Source organism: Aspergillus caelatus (genome assembly GCF_009193585.1).
Source record: "Aspergillus caelatus strain CBS 763.97 unplaced genomic scaffold BDV27scaffold_233, whole genome shotgun sequence".
Classification (NCBI taxonomy): domain Eukaryota; kingdom Fungi; phylum Ascomycota; class Eurotiomycetes; order Eurotiales; family Aspergillaceae; genus Aspergillus; species Aspergillus caelatus.
In genome coordinates this window covers 1-21,213 of record NW_022475496.1, presented here as the reverse complement: position 1 = coordinate 21,213, position 21,213 = coordinate 1, and the positions used below count along the sequence as shown (strand labels likewise).

At 46.6% G+C, this 21,213-nt stretch overlaps 6 protein-coding genes across 6 annotated transcripts; 4 read left to right on the top strand and 2 right to left on the bottom strand.

Moving 5' to 3' along the window:
* Window positions 1-123: 123 nt before the first annotated feature.
* Window positions 124-1,346, bottom strand: BDV27DRAFT_135225 (uncharacterized protein). Its single transcript, XM_032068484.1, has 4 exons — window positions 1,059-1,346; window positions 969-997; window positions 760-897; window positions 124-699 (listed from the first exon to the last, which is right to left on the bottom strand). Exons 1-4 carry the CDS (start codon window positions 1,213-1,215, stop codon window positions 343-345), a joined length of 681 nt encoding a protein of 226 aa, XP_031923089.1. The 5' UTR covers window positions 1,216-1,346; the 3' UTR covers window positions 124-342.
* A 1,150-nt stretch (window positions 1,347-2,496) lies between these two features.
* Window positions 2,497-3,030, top strand: BDV27DRAFT_162071 (uncharacterized protein; the record flags this gene model as incomplete). The annotated part of the gene is made up of 1 exon (XM_032073326.1): window positions 2,497-3,030. The coding sequence occupies one exon, from the start codon at window positions 2,497-2,499 to the stop codon at window positions 3,028-3,030; it is 534 nt and encodes a 177-aa protein (XP_031923088.1).
* Window positions 3,031-3,789: 759 nt separating this feature from the next.
* BDV27DRAFT_135224 (uncharacterized protein) lies at window positions 3,790-5,598 on the top strand. The gene has a single exon (XM_032068483.1). The coding sequence runs from the start codon at window positions 4,525-4,527 to the stop codon at window positions 5,017-5,019; it is 495 nt and encodes a 164-aa protein (XP_031923087.1). The 5' UTR covers window positions 3,790-4,524; the 3' UTR covers window positions 5,020-5,598.
* Window positions 5,599-5,680: 82 nt separating this feature from the next.
* On the top strand, window positions 5,681-7,481 carry BDV27DRAFT_46570 (recombinase RAD51). The gene is made up of 4 exons (XM_032076697.1): window positions 5,681-6,098; window positions 6,194-6,273; window positions 6,372-6,439; window positions 6,508-7,481. Exons 1-4 carry the CDS (start codon window positions 6,012-6,014, stop codon window positions 7,317-7,319), a joined length of 1,047 nt encoding a protein of 348 aa, XP_031923086.1. The 5' UTR covers window positions 5,681-6,011; the 3' UTR covers window positions 7,320-7,481.
* Window positions 7,482-7,691: 210 nt separating this feature from the next.
* BDV27DRAFT_46569 (nucleoporin Nup120/160) lies at window positions 7,692-12,135 on the top strand. The gene is made up of 3 exons (XM_032076696.1): window positions 7,692-8,422; window positions 8,492-10,630; window positions 10,684-12,135. Exons 1-3 carry the CDS (start codon window positions 7,783-7,785, stop codon window positions 11,832-11,834), a joined length of 3,930 nt encoding a protein of 1,309 aa, XP_031923085.1. The 5' UTR covers window positions 7,692-7,782; the 3' UTR covers window positions 11,835-12,135.
* A 2,152-nt stretch (window positions 12,136-14,287) lies between these two features.
* abcB (putative ABC multidrug transporter) lies at window positions 14,288-20,133 on the bottom strand. Its single transcript, XM_032068482.1, has 15 exons — window positions 19,534-20,133; window positions 18,881-19,418; window positions 18,603-18,820; window positions 18,261-18,540; window positions 17,967-18,200; window positions 17,135-17,916; window positions 16,914-17,076; window positions 16,498-16,839; window positions 16,310-16,433; window positions 16,171-16,242; window positions 16,003-16,118; window positions 15,306-15,924; window positions 15,166-15,246; window positions 14,734-15,108; window positions 14,288-14,674 (listed from the first exon to the last, which is right to left on the bottom strand). Exons 1-15 carry the CDS (start codon window positions 19,756-19,758, stop codon window positions 14,443-14,445), a joined length of 4,401 nt encoding a protein of 1,466 aa, XP_031923084.1. The 5' UTR covers window positions 19,759-20,133; the 3' UTR covers window positions 14,288-14,442.
* Between the last annotated feature and the right edge of the window lie 1,080 nt (window positions 20,134-21,213).

Here is a 21,213-nt window from a genome sequence, read left to right as displayed (position 1 = left end):
TTGTTTGCACTTTACTGATAAGGCCTTTGATTTGCGATAAGGGCCTAAGGTTACAGTGCCTCTTACGGAGTAATCACTGTTCCCGTGGATTGAGTATGGGTGGCGAAAGGAAGTCGTTGGAAATTTTTCAAGGAACTCGAACTCTATTATCTGAGTACAACACAAAGAAAATCATACAATCAATTAGGCCGTATGTATGCGTAGCAATGGTGCTTCGGCCATCCAGCGCGCAAGAATCCAAATCAAAGCGCTTGTATTAGTAGTCGATCGGGAAGAAACCCTGATCAATTCCCCGAACGCCTACCCCATTCATTACCCAAATATACCATAGTTGCGAGGATCTCACGCATCACGTAACTCCGACTCTACGGTTGGCGGCGACTTCATAGAGCCCAATTCAGATCCTACATTGCTCTGTCCCCGTTTTCTGCCCGGGATGTGAAAGCCTAGTTTAGAGTTGCTTGATGTTTGACTGTCATTTGTGAAGTCGCCGAGTCGCGAGAATAAACCCTTCTTTTTCGGCTTGGCTTCGTTGTCGTCATCGAGTCCAACATCATCGAATTGTTCTTCTTCCATCGATGTGGGTTGCTTTTGGGGACCCTTTACGTATGGTGACGATAGACGGGAGAAACGCGAGTCAAGCGAGGTGCGAGAGGGCATTGCGTCGCTATGATTTATAGGTGACCGGGCAGATATATCCTGGAATTAGTTATGCGTCAGACCCTCTCAAACATCTCCCGGGGTGGGTAAGAAACTCACAAATGACCGGCGATACGAATCGAAGGATTCGCGGGATATTGAGAACGGCTCATTCTCGTCGACGAGGTCACGATGGTTCGAGGATTTATTGGAGCCTGGGTACCTGCGCCAGAAGCTCTGTTTTTCCGGCGGAGATGGCTATTGGTAGATGTTTAGCCGCAGCGCAAAAGATGCAACACCAGCACGTGGTTGAGGGGTTGTTGAATTACCGGAAGATAGGCTCCATTATCGTCGACCACTGTTTCGCGGACAAATATTAGCGGCGTCTATATCCATTGCAAGCAGAAAGAAGAACATACCACTCAGTTTATATTCAGGAGGTCCATTGTCGGTGCTTTTCCTGATATTTAAGGGCGATGAATGATGGCTGTCTGCGGGCAAGCGACTAACGTTATCGGCTTCCCCGCCATTAGGCGCCGCGGACTTTTTGGTGAGGAAGTTGCGGAACGGGGTCATATTTAGAGTAAAGAGGTCGTGGGGGAAATTTTTTGAATTGTGTAAAAGGGAATTGCACTGCCCTACCGAGGCGACAATGGGTACAGAGGGTAAGGTAGAGAGGGTTTAAATGGATCGTACGAGTGGTCAAAGTCAAGAGACGCAACCTCACATGATCGGCGCCTCGGCGGCGGTACAAATAATGAAATGGTGATTTATCCGTTTGATGTAAGGGAACGACGATCCCAGTAGGATAATTTATCTAATGTAAATTAAGGGCCCACTAGCCAAGTGTGGGGGGCAATTGGATTGGTTGGTTCTGGTGTGAACTTCATAACGCGCTGAGCATACCTATAGAGTAGCACAACCTTGTGCTTACTACAAGCAAAGTACTCTATATCTACTGCTTTCCTCGATAACATATCAGTTATACTGGATGGGAACTCGCTGTTTTGTAAAAGTGGTAATGTAGCTAGCCGCGGTTTTTTTAGGATATTAGATTCTTGTATTAGGTGTGATCCAGTCATCTCAGAAATATAAATTAGGGCTTCAGGTTGTACTCTACACAATATTACTATAACTTGGAAAACTTAAACATGGTAGCTACACTGTAGCTCGCCTTGGTACTACCTATAATTCGCCCATTCTGATAATAAATCATATCACTACATAATGTCACGCCTGCCTGCTTCTTAGTCCCGTTCAGGAGTTGACAAATTCACGATGATGTGTTGAACTATCCGTTGGTGTAGTGCTGCAAAAGTCTCTAGGACACATGATCCTCTACCTACTTATTACCGAAAGACTTCCTCTACATCTCGAGCTGTTGAAACTTCATAGCATACCAATGCATGCGTAGATTCAAATATTATATCAAGGATAAGCAAAGATATTAGATGTCCAATATAACATGTCTCACTGTCTTCTCCTTCCTGAGGGGCCGTCTGAATTGTAGATTCCATTGCCACATCTGTTCTCGAAACCACATCACGAAGCTGCCTGAACATCGCGTGCGCAGTCTACAGCAGCGTATGATGACACGATATAGTCATTTGTATAGGTTTTTCACGCAGCTGCCTACGCCATTAACCACGGTAACGACAGCTAGTTTTCCACTTGAGTCAGAGTACTTATACCATCCCTCGCCATCTTTTCTGCTTTCTTCTTCACAACTACCTGCAACTTTCAAGCATACCTCCAACCAATATCAGCTACCTACAGACACTTCTTTCTCCTCATCAAGCTACAATACCCTGTCTTACAAACAACCTGCTCAAAGCAAAATACTCTGCAGTTATCAAAATGGTCCGTCTTCTTACCTTTACTGTTCTGGCCGCTGCCACCGTCGAGGTAGCCTCTGCTGTTGCCCTATCCACTCCACGCAGCCCCGCCAATGTTACTATTTGGCGTCGTGATGATGTCCCTATTACTACTGTAGCAGCAAATGCAACCGATACAGCCGTTACAGGCGACAAGGCACCCACTGAGAACAAGAATGGAGAGAGCGCCCCCAGTGACGACTCAGTCACCAGTGACGACGATGAGGTCTCCACCGACGGTTTGAACTGGCGCCGTAGGGGCAAATGCCGCTCCGACCTGGACTGTGATCTTGGCTACCTGTGCAGTGCCGGCCGTTGCATTCTTGGCTGCCTGGCTGATAAAGACTGCCGCCGGGGTCAAACGTGCCTGGGTGGACAGTGCCGTACTGCAGGCGGAGCCAACCCCCCGTCATGCAAGCCTTACAAGCAGCTGTGTGCCGCCAATGAAGAGTGTTGCTCGGGTGTCTGCCGCCTGGGATGGCGTCTGACGAGGGAGTGCAAGCATAACAAGAACTGAGGTGTCTTCTGCTTGACTCATAAATGGGTGAAGAAGAGGGCAAACGGAGAAGTTTGACATGCGTATGGAGCTGCTTTAGTTGATGAGTTTGGGTTCATGTTTGGTATTTGCTTTGAACGAGAGTTTGGATGAGGGTATATGTCTCATATATGAGGGAAAAGTTCTGTTTGAAGTTCTGTAATCTAAAAAAACAAAAACACACACAAAAGACCACAACAAAAAAAAAATTCTTTGCTCACCATACATTGTGTTTACCGTAACCTCGATGCATGGCCAAAAACACTCGACACATGATTTTAAAAAGTGAGCAATACAGGTTATATTTTAAAGCAATTTCTAACATCTTTAATCTGTCATGGATAAACTAGTGGGAGGTCAGCCGCTAAGACGATAACCTTGCTTAGGTTCTCCGCACCAGCGGGACCGGTGCCTGGTACGAATCCTGGGGTCGTCGTTGTACTCGTGCGAGTAATCCACGATCGCTACAACGCGCTAAGCAATGGAGATGATTCTTGAGGGAAGCAATTCTGCAGAGACATCTCCACCCTGGGGTGGCGTCGCCAGAATACACTGACCCGTTACAGGGAAATTGGCTACTTGGCTGGACAACTACATCTCTCTTCTTTTTTTTCCATTACAATTTTGCGCCCTGTTTTCGTTCACATTGTCTTCCTATGCCACATTTATATCTAGTCACAGCACCTTTCTTTTCTGCCCAACTGTACTTTCACCAGTGGTATTTATAACGACTTATTTGTTTTATAGTTCTTCAACACCCCTTATATATTGCATCACCATAGGCCAGGTCTTACGATGCATTTACAAGTAGTTCTTGAAAATGTACCCAAGTGACACATATTACATGCTCCAACAGAAGAGGAAGTATCAGTCAGATGTGCTTTCCATTTTTCTGTCCGATCCTGGCCTCACATACGCCGCGTTTGCACTTTCCACCAGTGTTCTGAAATTAGAGTGTCACACTGTCACTTCCATGACAGCTAGTTTCCTGCTTTTACCCCCCTTGGCTGAGGACTGGATCTGCACTATAGCCTTAGAGTAATTCGCCCCAAACCACAGCTTTCCTCTTCACCACTAGTTGATAGGCTGACCGGACAAGAGCCCTCGTCCACATATTGGCCAGTCAGTGAACATAGTTCAATCTCCGCTACTTGCTTCTAATTCCTGTCTTAGGGCACTAGTCTCACACCTTGCCCGTCTGCCAAATCCGGCTTCACCATGCGGTTTTGGGTGGATTGGGCATTGTGGCAGAAGCTTAGTTTTGTACGGATGCAATGACGGAATATGAAACTGGGGCGTTGCTAATGACGACTTATATAGGTGCTCGCGGGCCTTCTCGTAATGTGACGAACCCCACGGTACTAGGATCACCACTGATATGACAAGGTTCTCGTGCTTATTTATTCGCTCTGCGTCCTTTTCTACAACAGACGGGCCACCAGGAAACATGCCGCTGAAGATGCGCATTGGAAGACAATGCAGGATGCGGAGCAACATCCGATGCTGTCAGAAACGAATGAGGTGCCGTTCGGTGCTAGAGCTTTAGAGCGAGGCATTCTTGTGGAAGGCATCTGGACACCAGGCCAGGAGTCTCCGATGGAACCTAATACACCAACTAGGCACGAAAGCGCTGGACCGGCCCTGACGCAGCTTCCCGCGAGCCCAACAAGTATGGTACAGAGGCCTTCTCAAACATACATGCCGGTGTCTCTATCAATCCAGTCAGGTCCCAGATGGGCTCCAGCAGTTTCCGATATTAGGGCCGAATCATCGGATAGTCTTTACCCCGACACTCTGCATGCAAAAAAATCTCGCCAATCAGATGTTCAACCAGTCGGTAAGTCCCATGATGTAGCTGACTCGGATGTTGCCCGATCAAAGCTACGACTCAGCTCTCGTGGCTCATGGATCAGCAAGCCTTTTGACAAGCGAACGTCAGGCGTTGAAGGTAAGCCCACGACTTCATCCTAGTTTGCGAGATTAGGGTGCATAGGAGATTTGTGGTAACAGGATGCCGAAACTGACGAGCTTCCATAGGAGCCCATCCGCGAACTTCCTCCGAAGAGTTTAGGCGCAGGATTAGCAGATTGTTCGACGAAAATGTCCACGCACGCCCGATCGAAATGTTTCAGTTGCAATCCAATTCTTCGGAGTCTGTTGATGGTCGTCAAAAGGAACTCATCCCAGATCCATCGATGCATAGGCCAAACCATGCAATCCGTTGATTGAATAGTTCCATTGTTTACTTTCCCGAAAAAAAGGGATTATATGCTATTATCAGTTGGTCATGTAATGTGCCCCAGAGCGTGAATTATCAGCCTTGAAGATTTTCATTCTTTCCTGTTGGATACAGCCATCTGTCTCGTCGGCCTTGCCTCAATTGCGCTCTGGGAAGCTCTGCGACGCATAATGATCATTCCACTGTGGGGCGATACAACTATACTGTTAACGTGGAAAAATGTTCGTTGTATCGGTTGATAACCGTCAAGAGACTTTTCGGACTCAATGAAACAAAACGTAATGAAGCAAGCTCATGACCCACACATTAAGGCCCGTCTCATGTTTACGTGCATTATTGTTCCAATATAGAGTTGCGTAATTGTAGGCGTACCTCTTGACATAAGGCAGCAGCCTTATGTGCCTGGCACACGTGACCTCGTGACGGCTTCGACGCGTCCAGAACCTCAAACAAATTGTGTATCGCCGAACAGTCAGACGCCGTTTTGCCACATTGACCGTCTTGCGAGTCTTAAATAAGACTTCTATTGTTTTCAAATCGGTGGCTACTGAGCAGTCTTTAGGATATTTGTCCGAGAAGAAACACCCCTAGCGCAGAATCTACCCACAGTCACAATAGAACGCGTACTGTCGCGCTGAGAAGACTGTGCAAGACCAGTAACAGTTGCTTGCTATCACTCTTGGAGCTGGCCAGAGGGACACTTCACTTGCCTACCTGATTGAAAATGACAGCGGATATGGATACTCAGAATGAATATGATGATAGTGGACTCCCCGGGCCCGGAGCGCCCACGCCACTTTCAGCTTTAGAAGTGAGGATCTCTATTGTCCACATAATACAGCATTACACGCTTGTCTTAGCAAAAAAAAGCCCTTCCAATGACCCGTACTGACCATGACTTGATAGGGTGTTGCGGGTTTAACGGGAAGAGATATCAAATTGTTTGTCGACGCCGGCTATCACACTGTCGAATCAATTGCATATACGTACGTCTTTCCTCTCGAATGCTTAAACAAGCTTGCTGCTGCACCAAAAATGGAGATATTAAGGTGATACTGACGTTGGCGTTGGTGGTACATCATAGACCGAAGCGTCTACTGGAACAGATCAAAGGTATCTCTGAGCAGAAGGCCACCAAGGTTTTGGTTGAAGGTTAGTCATCTCAACTCATGGAGCTCAGTCGTTTGTAAAGATCCATGCTGATTATATCTGATAAATAGCTGCCAAGCTTGTGCCAATGGGTTTCACCACTGCAACGGAAATGCATGCTCGTCGAAGCGAGCTCATATCGATCACAACAGGATCCAAGCAATTGGATACTCTCCTAGGCGGTGGTATAGAAACCGGATCTATCACCGAGATATTCGGAGAATTTAGGACAGGTAAAAGTCAAATTTGCCACACGCTTGCGGTGACTTGCCAGCTGCCATTCGACATGGGTGGTGGGGAAGGGAAGTGTCTTTACATTGATACCGAAGGAACATTTCGACCGGTGCGTCTGTTGGCAGTTGCTCAACGATACGGACTTGTCGGGGAAGAGGTGCTTGATAATGTGGCCTACGCCCGCGCCTATAACTCAGATCACCAGCTCCAGCTGCTAAACCAGGCATCTCAAATGATGTGCGAAACTCGTTTCTCGCTTCTTGTCGTCGACTCCGCTACATCGCTGTATCGGACAGATTTCAACGGCCGAGGTGAACTATCAACTCGGCAAACACATCTGGCTAAATTCATGCGTACCTTGCAGCGCTTGGCGGATGAATTTGGTATTGCCGTCGTCATCACAAACCAGGTCGTCGCTCAAGTCGACGGCGGCCCGAGTGCGATGTTCAATCCAGACCCCAAAAAGCCAATTGGTGGAAACATTATCGCGCACGCCAGCACGACCAGACTGAGCCTGAAAAAGGGGAGAGGAGAGACCCGAGTGTGCAAGATCTATGACAGTCCCTGTCTGCCCGAGAGTGACTGTCTTTTTGCCATCAATGAAGATGGTATTGGGGATCCTAGCCCCAAGGACTTGGAGAATAATTGAGGAGCGATGCAGCTATATGAATTACTTATGATACCACGATCGGTATATGTTTCTTACTTTCTTTGTTCATTAGATTAGTACATATTGTTTAGTATCTTGATTTTGATAGCATATGGTGTTTGTGGTATTGTGTTAGATATTATGTGTTAATTGAGATAAAAAGTTAATCACTTGAAATAAGAACCATGATTTATATATATGAAGAACATAGGGCCTTTCTTCCAACAATATCATTTCGAACGATTTGTTCCCTCCTTCCATCAAACTTGTAAATCTCCAAAGGCGGTGGATGCGCGTTGCTAAGGCTGGCGCCAAGACCGTGTTTTTTCTGAACAGAGCTTCGGAGCTTCCCTCTTCCAACTCCACGGGCTGCGACATTCCACTTACTTGCGACAATCGGCCATGGAGACTTGAAGTGACCAATTTTACAAATTAGTGGAAGGTGGTCCCTCGTTAATTCGACATGGCGAAAATTTATAAAGACACCAAGGTCGACCTTCGGCCGTACTCATCGAACGCCGTCGTCAACATCCAGATTCCAACACATACGAGTACGCAAAGCCGAGCGCGATTCTCTATATCCTCCTCTGTAGGCGCAGACGAACCGATAGCGAAAGATGAGGAGGAATTCTCTAGACGATATCTCTCGAGCCAGGGCTCAGTCTACTTTCGCAAACGCAGTGTCTATCCCCGATCGTTCCTATGGAGGGTTGTCAATGACAGCAAGGTGCTTGAGATTCAATGTGTCGATTTGACGAAGGGCGGCATCGAGCATTCTGTGTACAACAATACCATACGCTTGGATTTTCAAGAAGAGATTCTTCCTTCATGTGTTGACTTCTCAGACTTAGAAGATCATGAAGTGCTGAGCGTTTTCGTGATCACGGCCTCCAAGCAGCTTTACACCTTGAGTTTGCGTCCCGAATTTTTCCGCAGAACAAGTGCGATTGATAACAATGTATCGGACTGGTGCAAGAGCTGTGTGCCGGCTCCCTTGTCGTTCTCCTACCCCCATCGATTGCATGCTAGCAGTCCGCTTGAGCTGTTCATCTCCCTCGATAATGGCGCACTTCTGCGCCTAACCCGGAGATCGGGCGATGATGGTAATGCTCCATGTTTCGCTCTGAAATTGACAAAGGGGAATTGAGAATGCTAATTCAATTGATTCCCAGGCTCAAATTGGTCCCCTCTTACCTTCGACGAGAGAACTTGGGGTGCCTCTATCCGCGGATTGGTTAGGTGGCACGCGCAACCTTCAATTAAATACAAAGGACGCAATCTCGACACAAACCTGGCAAATGCGATCGCCACGACATCTGATCAGACTTACGCTTTCGCTGTCTGTTTGAATCACACTTTAAAGATTTGGAACCTAGCTACAAACAAGCTAGCTGCCACGACTGACCTGCTAGGCCGTGAAGTGCAAGAGCCAGATTCGCTGTCGTATACATTAAACCCGGCTGATTCATCCTTCATCCGTGTGTTCAACGTGGAGAGAGCTCTGGACGGGGCATATCGGTATTACATTATCACATATTCGCCTTTTGAAGATGGACGTTTCAAGTTCTGGGCTGTAAAGGGAGGCTTGACATCGCCGCTCGTCATCGAAGATCTCTTTCCAGATGCTCCGCTGCGGCCCTTAGACCCTGATTCGACGGGGAGTGTGTTCTGGAGTATTATAGATTTCCAGCTCAAGCCGGCTGAAGAAGGGAAAGGAATGGAACTCTGGGTCCTTTGGAGAAACAGCGGCGTCTATCAGCTTTACACGCTACATTTCAGTTTCGAAACTCTAGTGAGAGACTGGAATACCAATTGGGTGTCGACGGCGATCGACACTCGCGGACAGGAGCCTCCGCCGCCTATGGCATTCTCCGACGTGGTGGACCCGACAGAGAAGTGGCTGAAGTTCCTTTTACAACCCAACAAGTATTCGCCCGAGGTGCTTGAGACTTCCCTAGCGGTTTATCAGGAGGCGCTCCGGCCCCTCTCTTCCAATGTTCTAAAGAAAAGTGCATCACTAACTGAGCGACTCTGCTCTACTATCGCTGCCACTGTATCGCTTCGGAAGTATGCCGATGACGAGATGGATTTCGCTAGGTATCGCACGGATACAGACGCAAAGTGGCGCCAGTTTTGGCAGATTGCGGAAGATATTAATAAGAGGCGATTCGAGCCTGTTTCTCTTCTTTATGACAGCTACTATGAGACTCCATGGCTGCTCCTCTCAGATAGCTGCGCAGTGATCAGGGAATGCAGCTCAACCGAGTTGCTTTTGCATAACTCGGGTGCTGAACTTCGCACCGAAGGACACAAAATTGCGGATCGCTGGAGGCACAGGAACCTGGATGAGGAGATTGGAAATATGTTCGAGCAAGCTTCTCGACTGATAACAGTTGCCTCCGGGTTCAGAAGAAGGTTCCCAGCTGAACTTAATGCAGCTTGTCAAAATGCTCTTGAAGCAGAGCTATTCACTGATCCATCCTCGTCTGTTCAGGACAGGATGGACGCTTTCCGTGATCGTTGCGACTTTGGCGAACAGATTTCTAACAAGACCTATGACGGTCTGCTTGCGGCTATGGATGGGTATCTGAACATCTACAATCTGCCGAACAATGTTTTCTACACCATCATAGACACGATCCCACTTGGGTTCCCCGGAAAGGATTCAGACCTTTTGGCGACCCACTTCGGAGTGAAGGTTACTGTGAATGGCGTGCAGGAGGCGATACTATATACACGTCAGCTCCTCATCGACCTCTTAGTCCTCGTAGTTTTTGTGGACGGTGAGGTTCAGCAAGAAGACACATCTGAGTTCGATGCCGTGGACTTGTTCGGTTCGCTAATAACATTGTTAAGAGAGTATGAGATGATGGCCTGGCTCAGCTCAAACACCCGGAAATGTCTTGATAGGCCTATAAATACCTCAGATGACCAATCAGCGTCACAGTTCTCTTTGAAGGACTCGGCTTCGAAGACCACAGGCTCAAGAATGGCAACTATTCTAGAGGACTTGTTTGCTAGTGATATCAAACCCCGGCAGATTATCGGTCTACCTCAAAGCTATACTCTAACGCTGGGAATCCATGATGTTCTGTCCTGGGTCACACGCCAAGGCGAAGTAGCTTTTCCAAACGCCCTGGTTTACATTCAATGTGATCTCATTGCAAAGAACAACATTGATCTTGCTTGGGACTTCCTTCGTTTCCAGCCAAGCACTTCTTGGGCGACATATGTGAAAGGTCGTCTGTATGTGGCTATGTCTGAATTCGACACTGCGGCCTTGTATTTCCGCAAGGCTGCATATCTCCTCTGTAAGTCTCCCACCCACATTTTCTTAGAACAGATTATCTGACCTTGTCTTCAGCGTGCGGCAAACCTCTCGGTAACTTGCATGAAATGTCGTCGACGCTGCTGGATATTGTCTCAGTGGACTCGTTCCACAATGGCCTTCCAAAATATTTTCAACATATATTGACCATCTTCGAGCAAGCTCGCTCGTTTTCTCACGTTGCTGACTTCGCACGCCTTGCATTGCAGGCACTTGCGAGTGAAAATCACAATGACCAAGATCCAGAATACAACATCTTGCGCACAGACCTTCTTTCGCGATTGTTCTATGCGTCGTTGCAGAATTGTCAGTTTGACCAAGCATATTCTGCGCTATCTCGATACAAGGACTTTGCACTGCAGAAGTCCGCTCTCAGCTCCCTAGTCTCGAGTATACTGGTTGCATCCGGACCAGGCACTTGTGGACTTCAGCAAATCCTCTACTTTCCGACGGCACTCATTCCAAATATCGCTTCCTACGTGGACGATACACTGGCCTCACTTGCTCGGAAACAGACGACTTTCAGTTCTCTCTTAGATACTGGAAGCAGCACACCTGATTACCAGAGAGTTCTACAGGCATACCGTATCGCACGGGGCGATTACCGTGGGGCCGCCGAGATCGCGTATCGAAACGTGCAGCGCCTCCGCAATGCCCGGGATGCTCCTCCCTCTCATCTGGTGCTGAGCAAGAACCGCGATACTGATGGCACCCAGCCTACGGAGGAAGATGATCTCGAAAGCAAGGAGATTAGAACCGAACTCCTATCGTTAATCAACCTGCTTGGCTGCGTGGAGAAGAGCGAAGCCTATATTTTAGTCGAGAAGGAAGACTCCGGTGTAACCGCCGCCCCGTTCGCAGATCGACGCCGTAGTCTGCAAGCAGACGATGACGGGAATGTATTCATGGACGAAGTTGATGTGAACTCACCCACACCCTATGGCTCCAAGCGCAGACTCAGTTCTAGTGCCACCGCAATCGTACCATCCGGTCGCAGAGATAGCAGGTCTTCTGTCTCTACAATCGGCAGCCATGCTCCCCGACGGCGTGTCATCGTGACGCTCGACCATTTACGTCGCGAGTACCAGTCCGAGCTGGATCGGATCAGTAGGATTGAGAGAGGTGATTGGGAGTTCGGAGTTCTTGATGCCAATGAGGCAGATAACGATGATACGATGCGACTCTAGGTCGAGCCTTAGATGAGTATCCATGATTTCTGGTTTAATCTCTTGCATATTGTTCTTTTCCTTTCATCTATCTCAGACTCTGGACTGCATTTGTATTCTAGGCTAGGCTTCTCTGTTTTAAACCATCTGGTGGTACAAGGAAATGGAGACTTGTTTTTCCCCCTAGTTGTCCGATTTCTTCTCTTTAGCCGGGGACATCCTATCACTGAAACTATATTTTGATACAAATTTCTCCCTGTATAATGCGGAGTATTATAAATTTCATTACGATACGTACTAGGGAAATACAATCGTTCCCGAGATCGGGTTTGACCCCACGGACAGTGAGTGCCCCACATAATCTACTAGTAGTAGAGTACTGTACATACTACAGGTCTACTTTGTATGTATGTACATACTTGTTATTCTATCACTCCGTTTAACAAATTCTTGAAAGCGCTATTCCGAGTCTACGAGATGGTGTGAGTAAACTAGTTTTCTAGTCTTCCATTTCTTACAGGCGAAGTTGGTCCGCCCTTCAGGATTCCAGGCAAAAGAAAACGTAGGGTCTCGGGAAAATGTTCCGAGGCTACAGATCCGACATCACCGCGCGATGTTTTACGACGACATTTATGAGCGGAGCTTGCCCTCCGTCGGCCAGCCTTAGTTATGATTTGGATCGTTCGTTTTCCCCGGTCCCAGCATTCGTGTCGTCCTCAGATTCAAGGCCAGTAGTTCGATTCCAAGCAAATCTCTTGTTCGATGGGCTGGTAGCATGTGTCTGCTTCAACCATGTCATCATGGACGGAACTGGGGTTGGCATATTAATTGAGCTCTTGGCCGAGTGCTGCTGTTCCTCTCGGGAGCCCTTACATCTACCATTCGTCGCCAAATCTGAGACCAAGCTGAGGAGCTCTCTGGTAAAATCCCCCAGGGGGGGGGGGGGGGTTTACCGTACCATACAAAAAGGAACACTTTTGCGGGATGTTACGGCCCAGCAGAGTCTAGTGGCGATGATTCTTCAGCACTACCGGACGAGCATTGGACAGAAACCTACGTGTCACCTAAGAATGTATCTTCCTTCTCTGAAATCCTTCCAACTTACTCAATCGATTGTATGTAAATGCTACATTCAATCTATAATGTCTACTTATGTCAGGAAACTATGGCATTCCGCGAGCACTCCGAAGAAATGAACCCTGAGTTTTGGACGAACAAGCCAGCATACTTTTTTTTTTTTTTTTTTTTTTAACTATTCCACCCCACATCAGCAAGTACGCCCAGCGCGCAGACGATGCTTGTAACCAAACCCAGATCGATGTTTTCATGTTGGGACCATCCAGGGCAGCCTGGCCCTGAACTGCCAACTTCGCCGCTAACCATATATGCAGAGAGTCTTCCGGACCAGCTCCCCATTCTAGCGTATCTCAATGAGATTTTGAGTTTGTATGAAGGTATGTAGTCGGAGATTGCGGAAATGGTGCGTAGGGTCAACTTCGACCGCTCTTGCCTTCATAACAAAATAAATTAAAGGGAAAGATGATCTAGATTGGAGCCCAGATTGATACTGGCATTCCCAAAGACTCCAGATTCAACAACCCAATCTGGCCAGAATAATTTCAAGAGTCTGCTGCCAAAAAATCATGAAGACTGTCACCATGGCAGATCCGAAATTGGGTCCCAAATGTGTGACTGCATTGAAAAAGAATTGGCTGAAACCCCCGAACTCGACAAGAACATGGAAGATTATCTCCATGATCGCATTGGCGATATCGACTGGCCATAACTAACCCTGCCCTCCTTGTCTTCATCCACCCTTTTATAAAGGACCATACACAACTAATGCATAGAATTCCGCTCCCAGTTAGACCTGACCCAGGAACAAACTCGATTCAATCAAGGACATCTTCTCCCCGCTGTGGTGTCACTCTTGTTACGTGTACGACCACTACACCTGGGAAAAAAGAACTAAAAATCAACGCCACTCACGGCGAAGTCCGCAACATCATCAACTCCATCGCTCCGTTGGAGGGACTGCACGGTTACGGCGTGGACACGTCCAAGAAATGGCTCAGGGAGAGGTGCATCGAGTTCGAGACTGATTATCTCCATCGCAGAGTACTTCAGCAGGAATGCCCCTATAAAAAAACCATGTATAATTATAATATAGTTTATATTATGAACCAGAAATTTGGAGTCAGGGAGATATGCGATTTTGTCTTTAGAGTTAGGACTCGAAGAGAGTCTTGCTCGCTAGAGAAGTTTCTTATTGTATGTCACTGTTAGTGTATATGCGAGCATATACAATCTCTCGCTTATGGGTACAGTCGGTCGGTACTCAAGGTTTGCGGTTTGCGGGATGAGGATTTGGCTGGTAATGTTAGGTGTATGTTATTTAATGTTTGAGATTCAGTTAATAACTACTGAATCACTAGTTAGTAACTACTACAACTTTATGAATAAGCATAGCTAGACGATGGCTCAGATATTCAATGTTCACATCAGGTACAGCACCTGGCTGATGGGCAAAACTCATTAAACAACTGTAAATTATATATTAGGGAAACTATTAATAATTATGTGAAAGCAACTATTTTGTGCGGGTATCTCGCAAATGTATGTAAGTCATTTACTCGGCTTCCTCCATCATCGAGCTTGCGTATAATTTGCTGAAATGCGAGGTATCCGAAGCTAGAAGAGCATAAGGACTGCCGGACTCAACTATGCGGCCGGCATCCAGCACGATAATCTTGTCATAGTCGAGGATTGTTTCAAGCTTGTGGGCAACAGTGAGGATTGTGTGGTTGCTGAACTTTTCCCGGATAACTTGTTGCATGATCTCGTCTGTTACGGTATCGACACTAAAGGGGAGATATGTAAGTATTTGATACACACCATATTCTCTAAGTGCAATGCGTACCTGCTGGTGGCTTCGTCGAGGACGAGAATGTTGCCTTGGCGCAGGATTGCTCGAGCGAGACAGAAGAGCTGCTTTTGCCCGTGAGACAGGAATAGTTCGTCAACTTCGGTGCTTAGGCCACCGTTGTCCTGGACCTTGGAAGAGAGCTGAACGGTTCTGAGGGCTTCCATTATGGACTTGTCAGTGTGACAGCCTGTTGGATCGATATTCTCTCGGACACTGCCCCTTATCAACAAGGGGCTTTGAGCGACCCCATTGATGCGGGAGCGTACTTCTTGCCGTGGCACCTTCGATATATCGACGCCGTCAATCCGGATGCTTCCAGAACTGAGCTCAACCATCCGGAAGACACTCATTAAGAGGGAGGTTTTTCCACTACCAAAAAGTTATAAGTCACAGTACAGCGTCGGAAAGACATGAAGCCGATCTCACCTGCCAGTCCTGCCGCAGATCCCCACTTTTTCGCCCGCTTGAATAGACAAAGATACATCGCTGAGAACCGGCTCCGACGGTCTTAATATGGCTTTGTGTTAGTGCTGTGAACACTGGTGTGTAATCCTGCATGTGCTTACCTATACTCTGCACTGATGGAGTCAAATATTAAGTTTCCTTGCGATGGCCAGTCCGGTGGCAAGTTGTCGTTTTCTGTGGGCAGATTCTCTGAAGGTACATTTTCAGAGAACATCTTAACACGCAAGATGGAGCCGATGTGAGTCTCAAGATTGGTCCAGAACGTTACCAGCAGTTTGATACTCTGGCTGAACAGGATGACATTGAGTAAGGCTACACCCACGTAGCCTGCACTCATAGACCCACGTAGTACCACAACTAGGACAATCAACAAAACTGCAATCCCGGCGACTACAAGATCCAAGGTGAGTGTAAGCCAGCGTTGAATGGCATACAAAAGGTAAAATGGCCTCTGTGAATAGTCAAGCAGTTCGTGATTCTTCTCTTCCATAGCCTGCTGCCAGCCAAACGCCCTTAATGTCACCAAACCACCGAGGCAGTCAGCAAAGTGAGAGTACAGAGGCGCCTTGGCTTCAAGATCCAGGAATCGCAATTGTCGTGAGGTGCGAAGATATATTTTCTGTATGCAGTAAACCGCTAGAATGACCGCCGGGAAGGAGATGGCCGCGTATTTTGAGGCTATTCCAATAAATACCATTTGACATATGCAGAGGACGAATGCTAAAGATTGCACAATTATAAGTAATGATCCCCCGCCGAAGTTTGGCAGACTATTATAATCCTGTGAAGATGACTTACTGACGAATGTATTAATAGCAGCAACTGGAAGTTCCATGTCAATGAGTTGTAAATCTTGGCTGAATCGATTAAGAATGGCGCCGCTATCTGTTTTCGAGAAGTACAACATTGGTGCGCTGTAGAGGTCATTAGAAAAACAATATTAAACACGGAAGTGATACAAAGTACCTTAAAACTGTACTTAAGAGCTTTCTGTGAAAGTTTTCTCCAGATCTAGGCACCATAGTAATGATCATTTGCCTGAAAGAGCCCGCGGTTAGTGTTCAAGAATAGCATAGTGCGAGGGAAGCAGTGATCAGTGACTTACCAGCAACCGACAATTAGACAAAGCATGCCAACAGCACCAAGCATTGCATAAATTCCCAAGTAGTAGCCTGTATGCTTCCCAGGCTCCGCTTCATTTGAACTAGCCCACCAGTTCATCCAAATACCTGTTTATGATAGGTAAGCATGCTTCAATCATTGAAGGAGAGCAGGGGGTTACATAGGACTCACTGGGAAATGATATACAGAAAACGAACCCTGTAATCGCGATAATAAATATAAGAGTGGGGAGCCAGCCGATCGACTTGACATAATACAAGTAAATCGAAATGTCGCCACCCGCCCCAGGACTTTCCACGTCGCCGTCCTCGTCCTGTTCAACAGAGCTCACTTGGATCTCGGACTTTGCTGAACTACTGGGCTTCTCCGCAGCGTTGTTTTGCTCTGGTAGGCCTAACGCGAAGCTTGAAATATAACCGCCTGATAGATCAAGGGCTTTGAAGCTTCCCTGTTCTATGACATGGCCCTCATTCCCGAGCACTATGATATGATCGGCGAAAGGGACTCGTTTGACTATATGTATAGCTCGTTAGGATGGCGCTGATAGACAGGAAAGGAAAGAGGTCAATATTTGGTCTATGGCTTACCAGAAGATGAGGAAAGGAGAATAGTTGAGCCGATTGAACGAAGCAGGCCATGTGTACCAATCAAAGACTGGAAGATAAACTCTTCTGTTGTCGCATCAAGACTACTAAAGACATCATCCAAGACTATGATATCTTTCCTGGCATATACTGCCCTTGCTAGTGCCTGAGAGCAGAAGCGTTAGAGATGAGATGGGATAATTGCCGATCGTCTGTTTACTCACAATACGCTGACTTTGTCCGCCACTCAAGGCAATGCCCTTGCTTCCGATGATTGTTTGGTCTCCCCGCGGTAATTGCTTGAAATCTTCAACCAGGGCGCATGCGCAGATAACTGAAAGATACCAATCCTCGTCTAAACCAGACATTGCCACAATACTCTGCTTGATAGACCCATTCATATGCCACGGTGTTTGATCACAGTACGCAATACGCTCAGATGATAAGCTTATGGTACCATTCAAGCAAGGTACTTCGCCAAGGATAGCTTTGAGAAGGGTTGACTTGCCACAGCCAGAGGGTCCCACTAGCATGGTAAAAGTCTGACGAGGGATTGTGATTGTCAAACTTTTCAGCAGAGGTTCTTTCTGAGTATCCCACCCAAACGCTCCATTTTTGATTGTGATCATGTCCCCAGATAGAGCTGTCGGCTCCTTCTCCGATTTAGCTGAGCTTGACTCATCAGTTAAGGTCTCAGAGTCTTCCACAAAAGCCAGTTTCTTGGATTCCTGAACGGGCCCTAGTTGGAGCGGCCTGGACTTATCTCTAGAATCCACATGGCCGTTCTTCTCGAGGAACTCCTGGATCCTTTGAAAGGAGCCAACCGACCCAAAGAAAGTCATCAGAGCCATGACCAGGTTCAAAAGTGGATCAGCTAAAAGAGCAAACAATGACAGTGAGGTGTAAGTTGTCGAAGTATTTAGAGCAGCATCATTTCCATTTTTATATGAGATACCGACAAACGCCCCGAATGCGAATATTGGCGCGAAGATCCGAGTTGTCCAAGCTGCATGGAGCCATTAGCAAATCACCACAAGCCAGGCGTATCACACATACCAAAGGCCATATTCCAAACTAAGAGCTTCCTGAAATTCCTCGAGATATTCAACTCGTCGAGCCTTAAGTTATGAATGCATGTCATAAGCAGGTCACTAAGACCTAGCATCTTGATCCCTTTCATAGAGGCAAGCATTGATGTGGTAGATGAAATGCGTCGTTCGATTGCTTCGAGCCACATAGCCTGTCTCGTCATCACAAACGCAAGACTTACTAGTGACCCAGCAAGCGCCACTATCCGAAACCGTGTGCATTAACACATTGCTCAATAAAATAGCGTGAATCTAGACTCACCAACAGCGACACCAACGGCAACCACAGCAGCTACCCCCAGTTGCTGTTCCAGGAGAAAAATGGCTATGCCTATTTCCAAGGCATTGCCCCAAATATCATGGATTGTCTGCCAACCTTGAACAATCCTCTCTATATCAGCGCTCATCAGCGTAAGAGATGAAGCGGGGTCAGCATCTTCAACGCTCAGTGTGGTGGCTTTCCTGTACACCATGGAGATCACAGCACCTCTCACCATCGTGATGGTACGATATGTCATGTGTTGGTACTGGCCCATTGTTACCTAAAAGGAAAGATTAGCAAACAAGAGTGAGGACTCTGGTGGAACGTATGTGCTATACTGACCGCCATCCCAAGATACACGAGGATATAGGCGCCAATCAAACCGTAACCGATGTTAGTAGTGGCATTGGTTTCTGGCTCTACCGAAAATGAAAGCGATCTATGTAGTAGCAGAGGCTGGCATATGTTTAGGGCAGCGAGACAAGCTCGCGGAAGCACGGCTGAGAGAAGCTGCCATTTGAATGTCCGGAATGTAACAAGTAGCAATGAATTTTTGTTCCCTGGCCAACGTCAGCCCGATTGCTGTAGGGTAAATTGGTCAGTCATCCAGGGCTTATTACCGTTGTTCCACATAGTCTCCAAGGAGCTATGCAGTGTTTTGGAGGTCAATTGCATGTCAAGTGTATATAAATCCCCCACCGAAAGTAGCTTGGAGAATCCAGTTTTGAACAGAGGGTTTAGCCACCAAAAGAAGAATCTGTTGAAGATACCGCCTGTAGCTTCAGGTGGATATTTTGCGTAGACATCTTTGAGGATGCGTCGCTTTTCCACAGTTTCAAGAAGGAGGAGTAGGGCCTTCACCCCTACTGCTACGGAAGTAAGAATTGCAATTATCCTGTTGATTTCCGCTAGATCGCGCAGCCAAAGCGTCCTCGTCTTTGCTATATCGAAAAGCAGAGTGATGGAAAGGTATATACCCAGCAGAAGAGAGGGCCTGACTGAATAATTATGTTCCGCATAAGAGAGGATCCCGAGGAACAATGTACCCACAGTCAAGACCACATTTGCAGCAATGGAGGCTTGCGTTCGGTTTGCTGTTGGAATGGCCCATAGTGCTATTAGGATAAGATGAAGAATCGCTAGAAGAGCCCACGTTGTCTAATGGGGAGGTTAGTGGCAGAGAAGTGGCGGGTTCACGTCAAGTACAAACAAAGGTCAAAGGTCAACGATCACGGGACACGATTGTCCCAACAAGGAAGTTGTATGTACATACAAGTTTTGCCCATAACAGCCATGATGTTACCACTTTGCGTTGCTTTCGAAACAGTTGATAGAGTCGATATGTTGCGATTATAAGAATAAGCCCAAGAGGTAATATTTCTAAAATTGTTTCCTCGAAGAGCAAAGAGAAGTCGAAGCCATCTCGACAGGACCGAACAGGAATCCGAAATGAATTATCGTCCCGCTGGCACACGAGAAAATCTGAATGCACCACCATGACTACGCTATGGTTTCGAATCACAGCGAACTCACTATCATGGGTGGCTGGAACTGTTATAATGACTATCTGTCTTTGACTTCGTTTACCTAACCATGATGAGGGAGGGAAAAGAGATAAAAGAGATCAATAAAAACAAAAATCAAACTGACAAATTCTCAATCCAGTTTTGCTTTACCTTCATAGCAGCCTAGTCACCAGATACGGTGTGATTAGGGAGAAACTAGTTAAAAATAATAAAAACAATAAACAAATAAAAATTATTCAGAGAATAGTGGAAGTCTAACCCACAGTCCCATCACGAACACGATCACAAGGAGAATTAACATCGTAAAGCCATCGGTAGCTGATCCAATGCAATATGTTCATCTGAACCCAACGCTCGGCTATCAAATGAAATGATTGAGTCTGATCCATCTTCTTGCAGAAGGGGATCTCCACTATTAGGAGTTTTTCTTTTCTTTGCTTTTTTCTGATTCTAGATATGTCTTTGCCATACATAGAGTTTTGTCTTAGGCGAAAAGTATACTACCACTACTACGTAACTGTGGGATGATGATAATACGGCCCCCTCGCATGATGAGTGGCGATAACTTGAGCGTTTGAGGTAGGGCAACACGAGGAGCGTGCCGTGTAACTGTGGCTTCATTCTTAATATGTTTAAAGATCTTGGATATTATTATTATTATTATCATCATCATTATCGATATGATTTTTTTCGTACCTGAGCTCTAGTCGTTCCAGGCCTAGTATGGCCCTGTTTCCTAGTTCGAACTACGGTCCGGCCTTTCCCTTTTCCATTTATAACTTTTCCCTTTTCAATTCCTTTTTCCTTGCATTGGCAGAGGACATGGTAGTTACCTAAGAAGAGTCTAGTTGGACAAATTAGCGCATCCCTGTCGTGGTCCCCACATATAAGCCTTTGAGATATGGACGGACCCATTAGTACGAACCAAATCAAAAAGTACCGCGTACTAGTTCCGGAACGAGCTCGGGTGGCTTTGCGGATGACCGGAATACGGATGAGAAAGAATTGGATTATTCCAAATCCCGAGCTGAGAAACAGCATAATCTAACGTAGTATGTATAGTGTTTGCTGAGATCTCATCTATCTCAGCCGAGAAGCCACTAGATATATCTAAGGCGGAAATGTTTACGTTTAGGAAAAAAGAGTGTCTATTCACATGTAGAAAGACAATGGATTTAGGGATGTATATAATAATAATAATAATAAAGGCAATAAAAAAAGAAAAAAAAAAAGAAAAACTCGTCACAGGATCAAGTAGGTCTGACACTGAGGTATTGCTAACGCCAGAGATCGCGGCCCGTTAGCATCAAATTTGAAACCCTCCCGTGCTGTTGACGTGCTCATTGCTTGACACTTTTCACTCGCCATTGATTTGGCTAGCTGGGTCTCAACAACATCAGCAAGAGAGAAAGGGAGGAAAAAAAAAA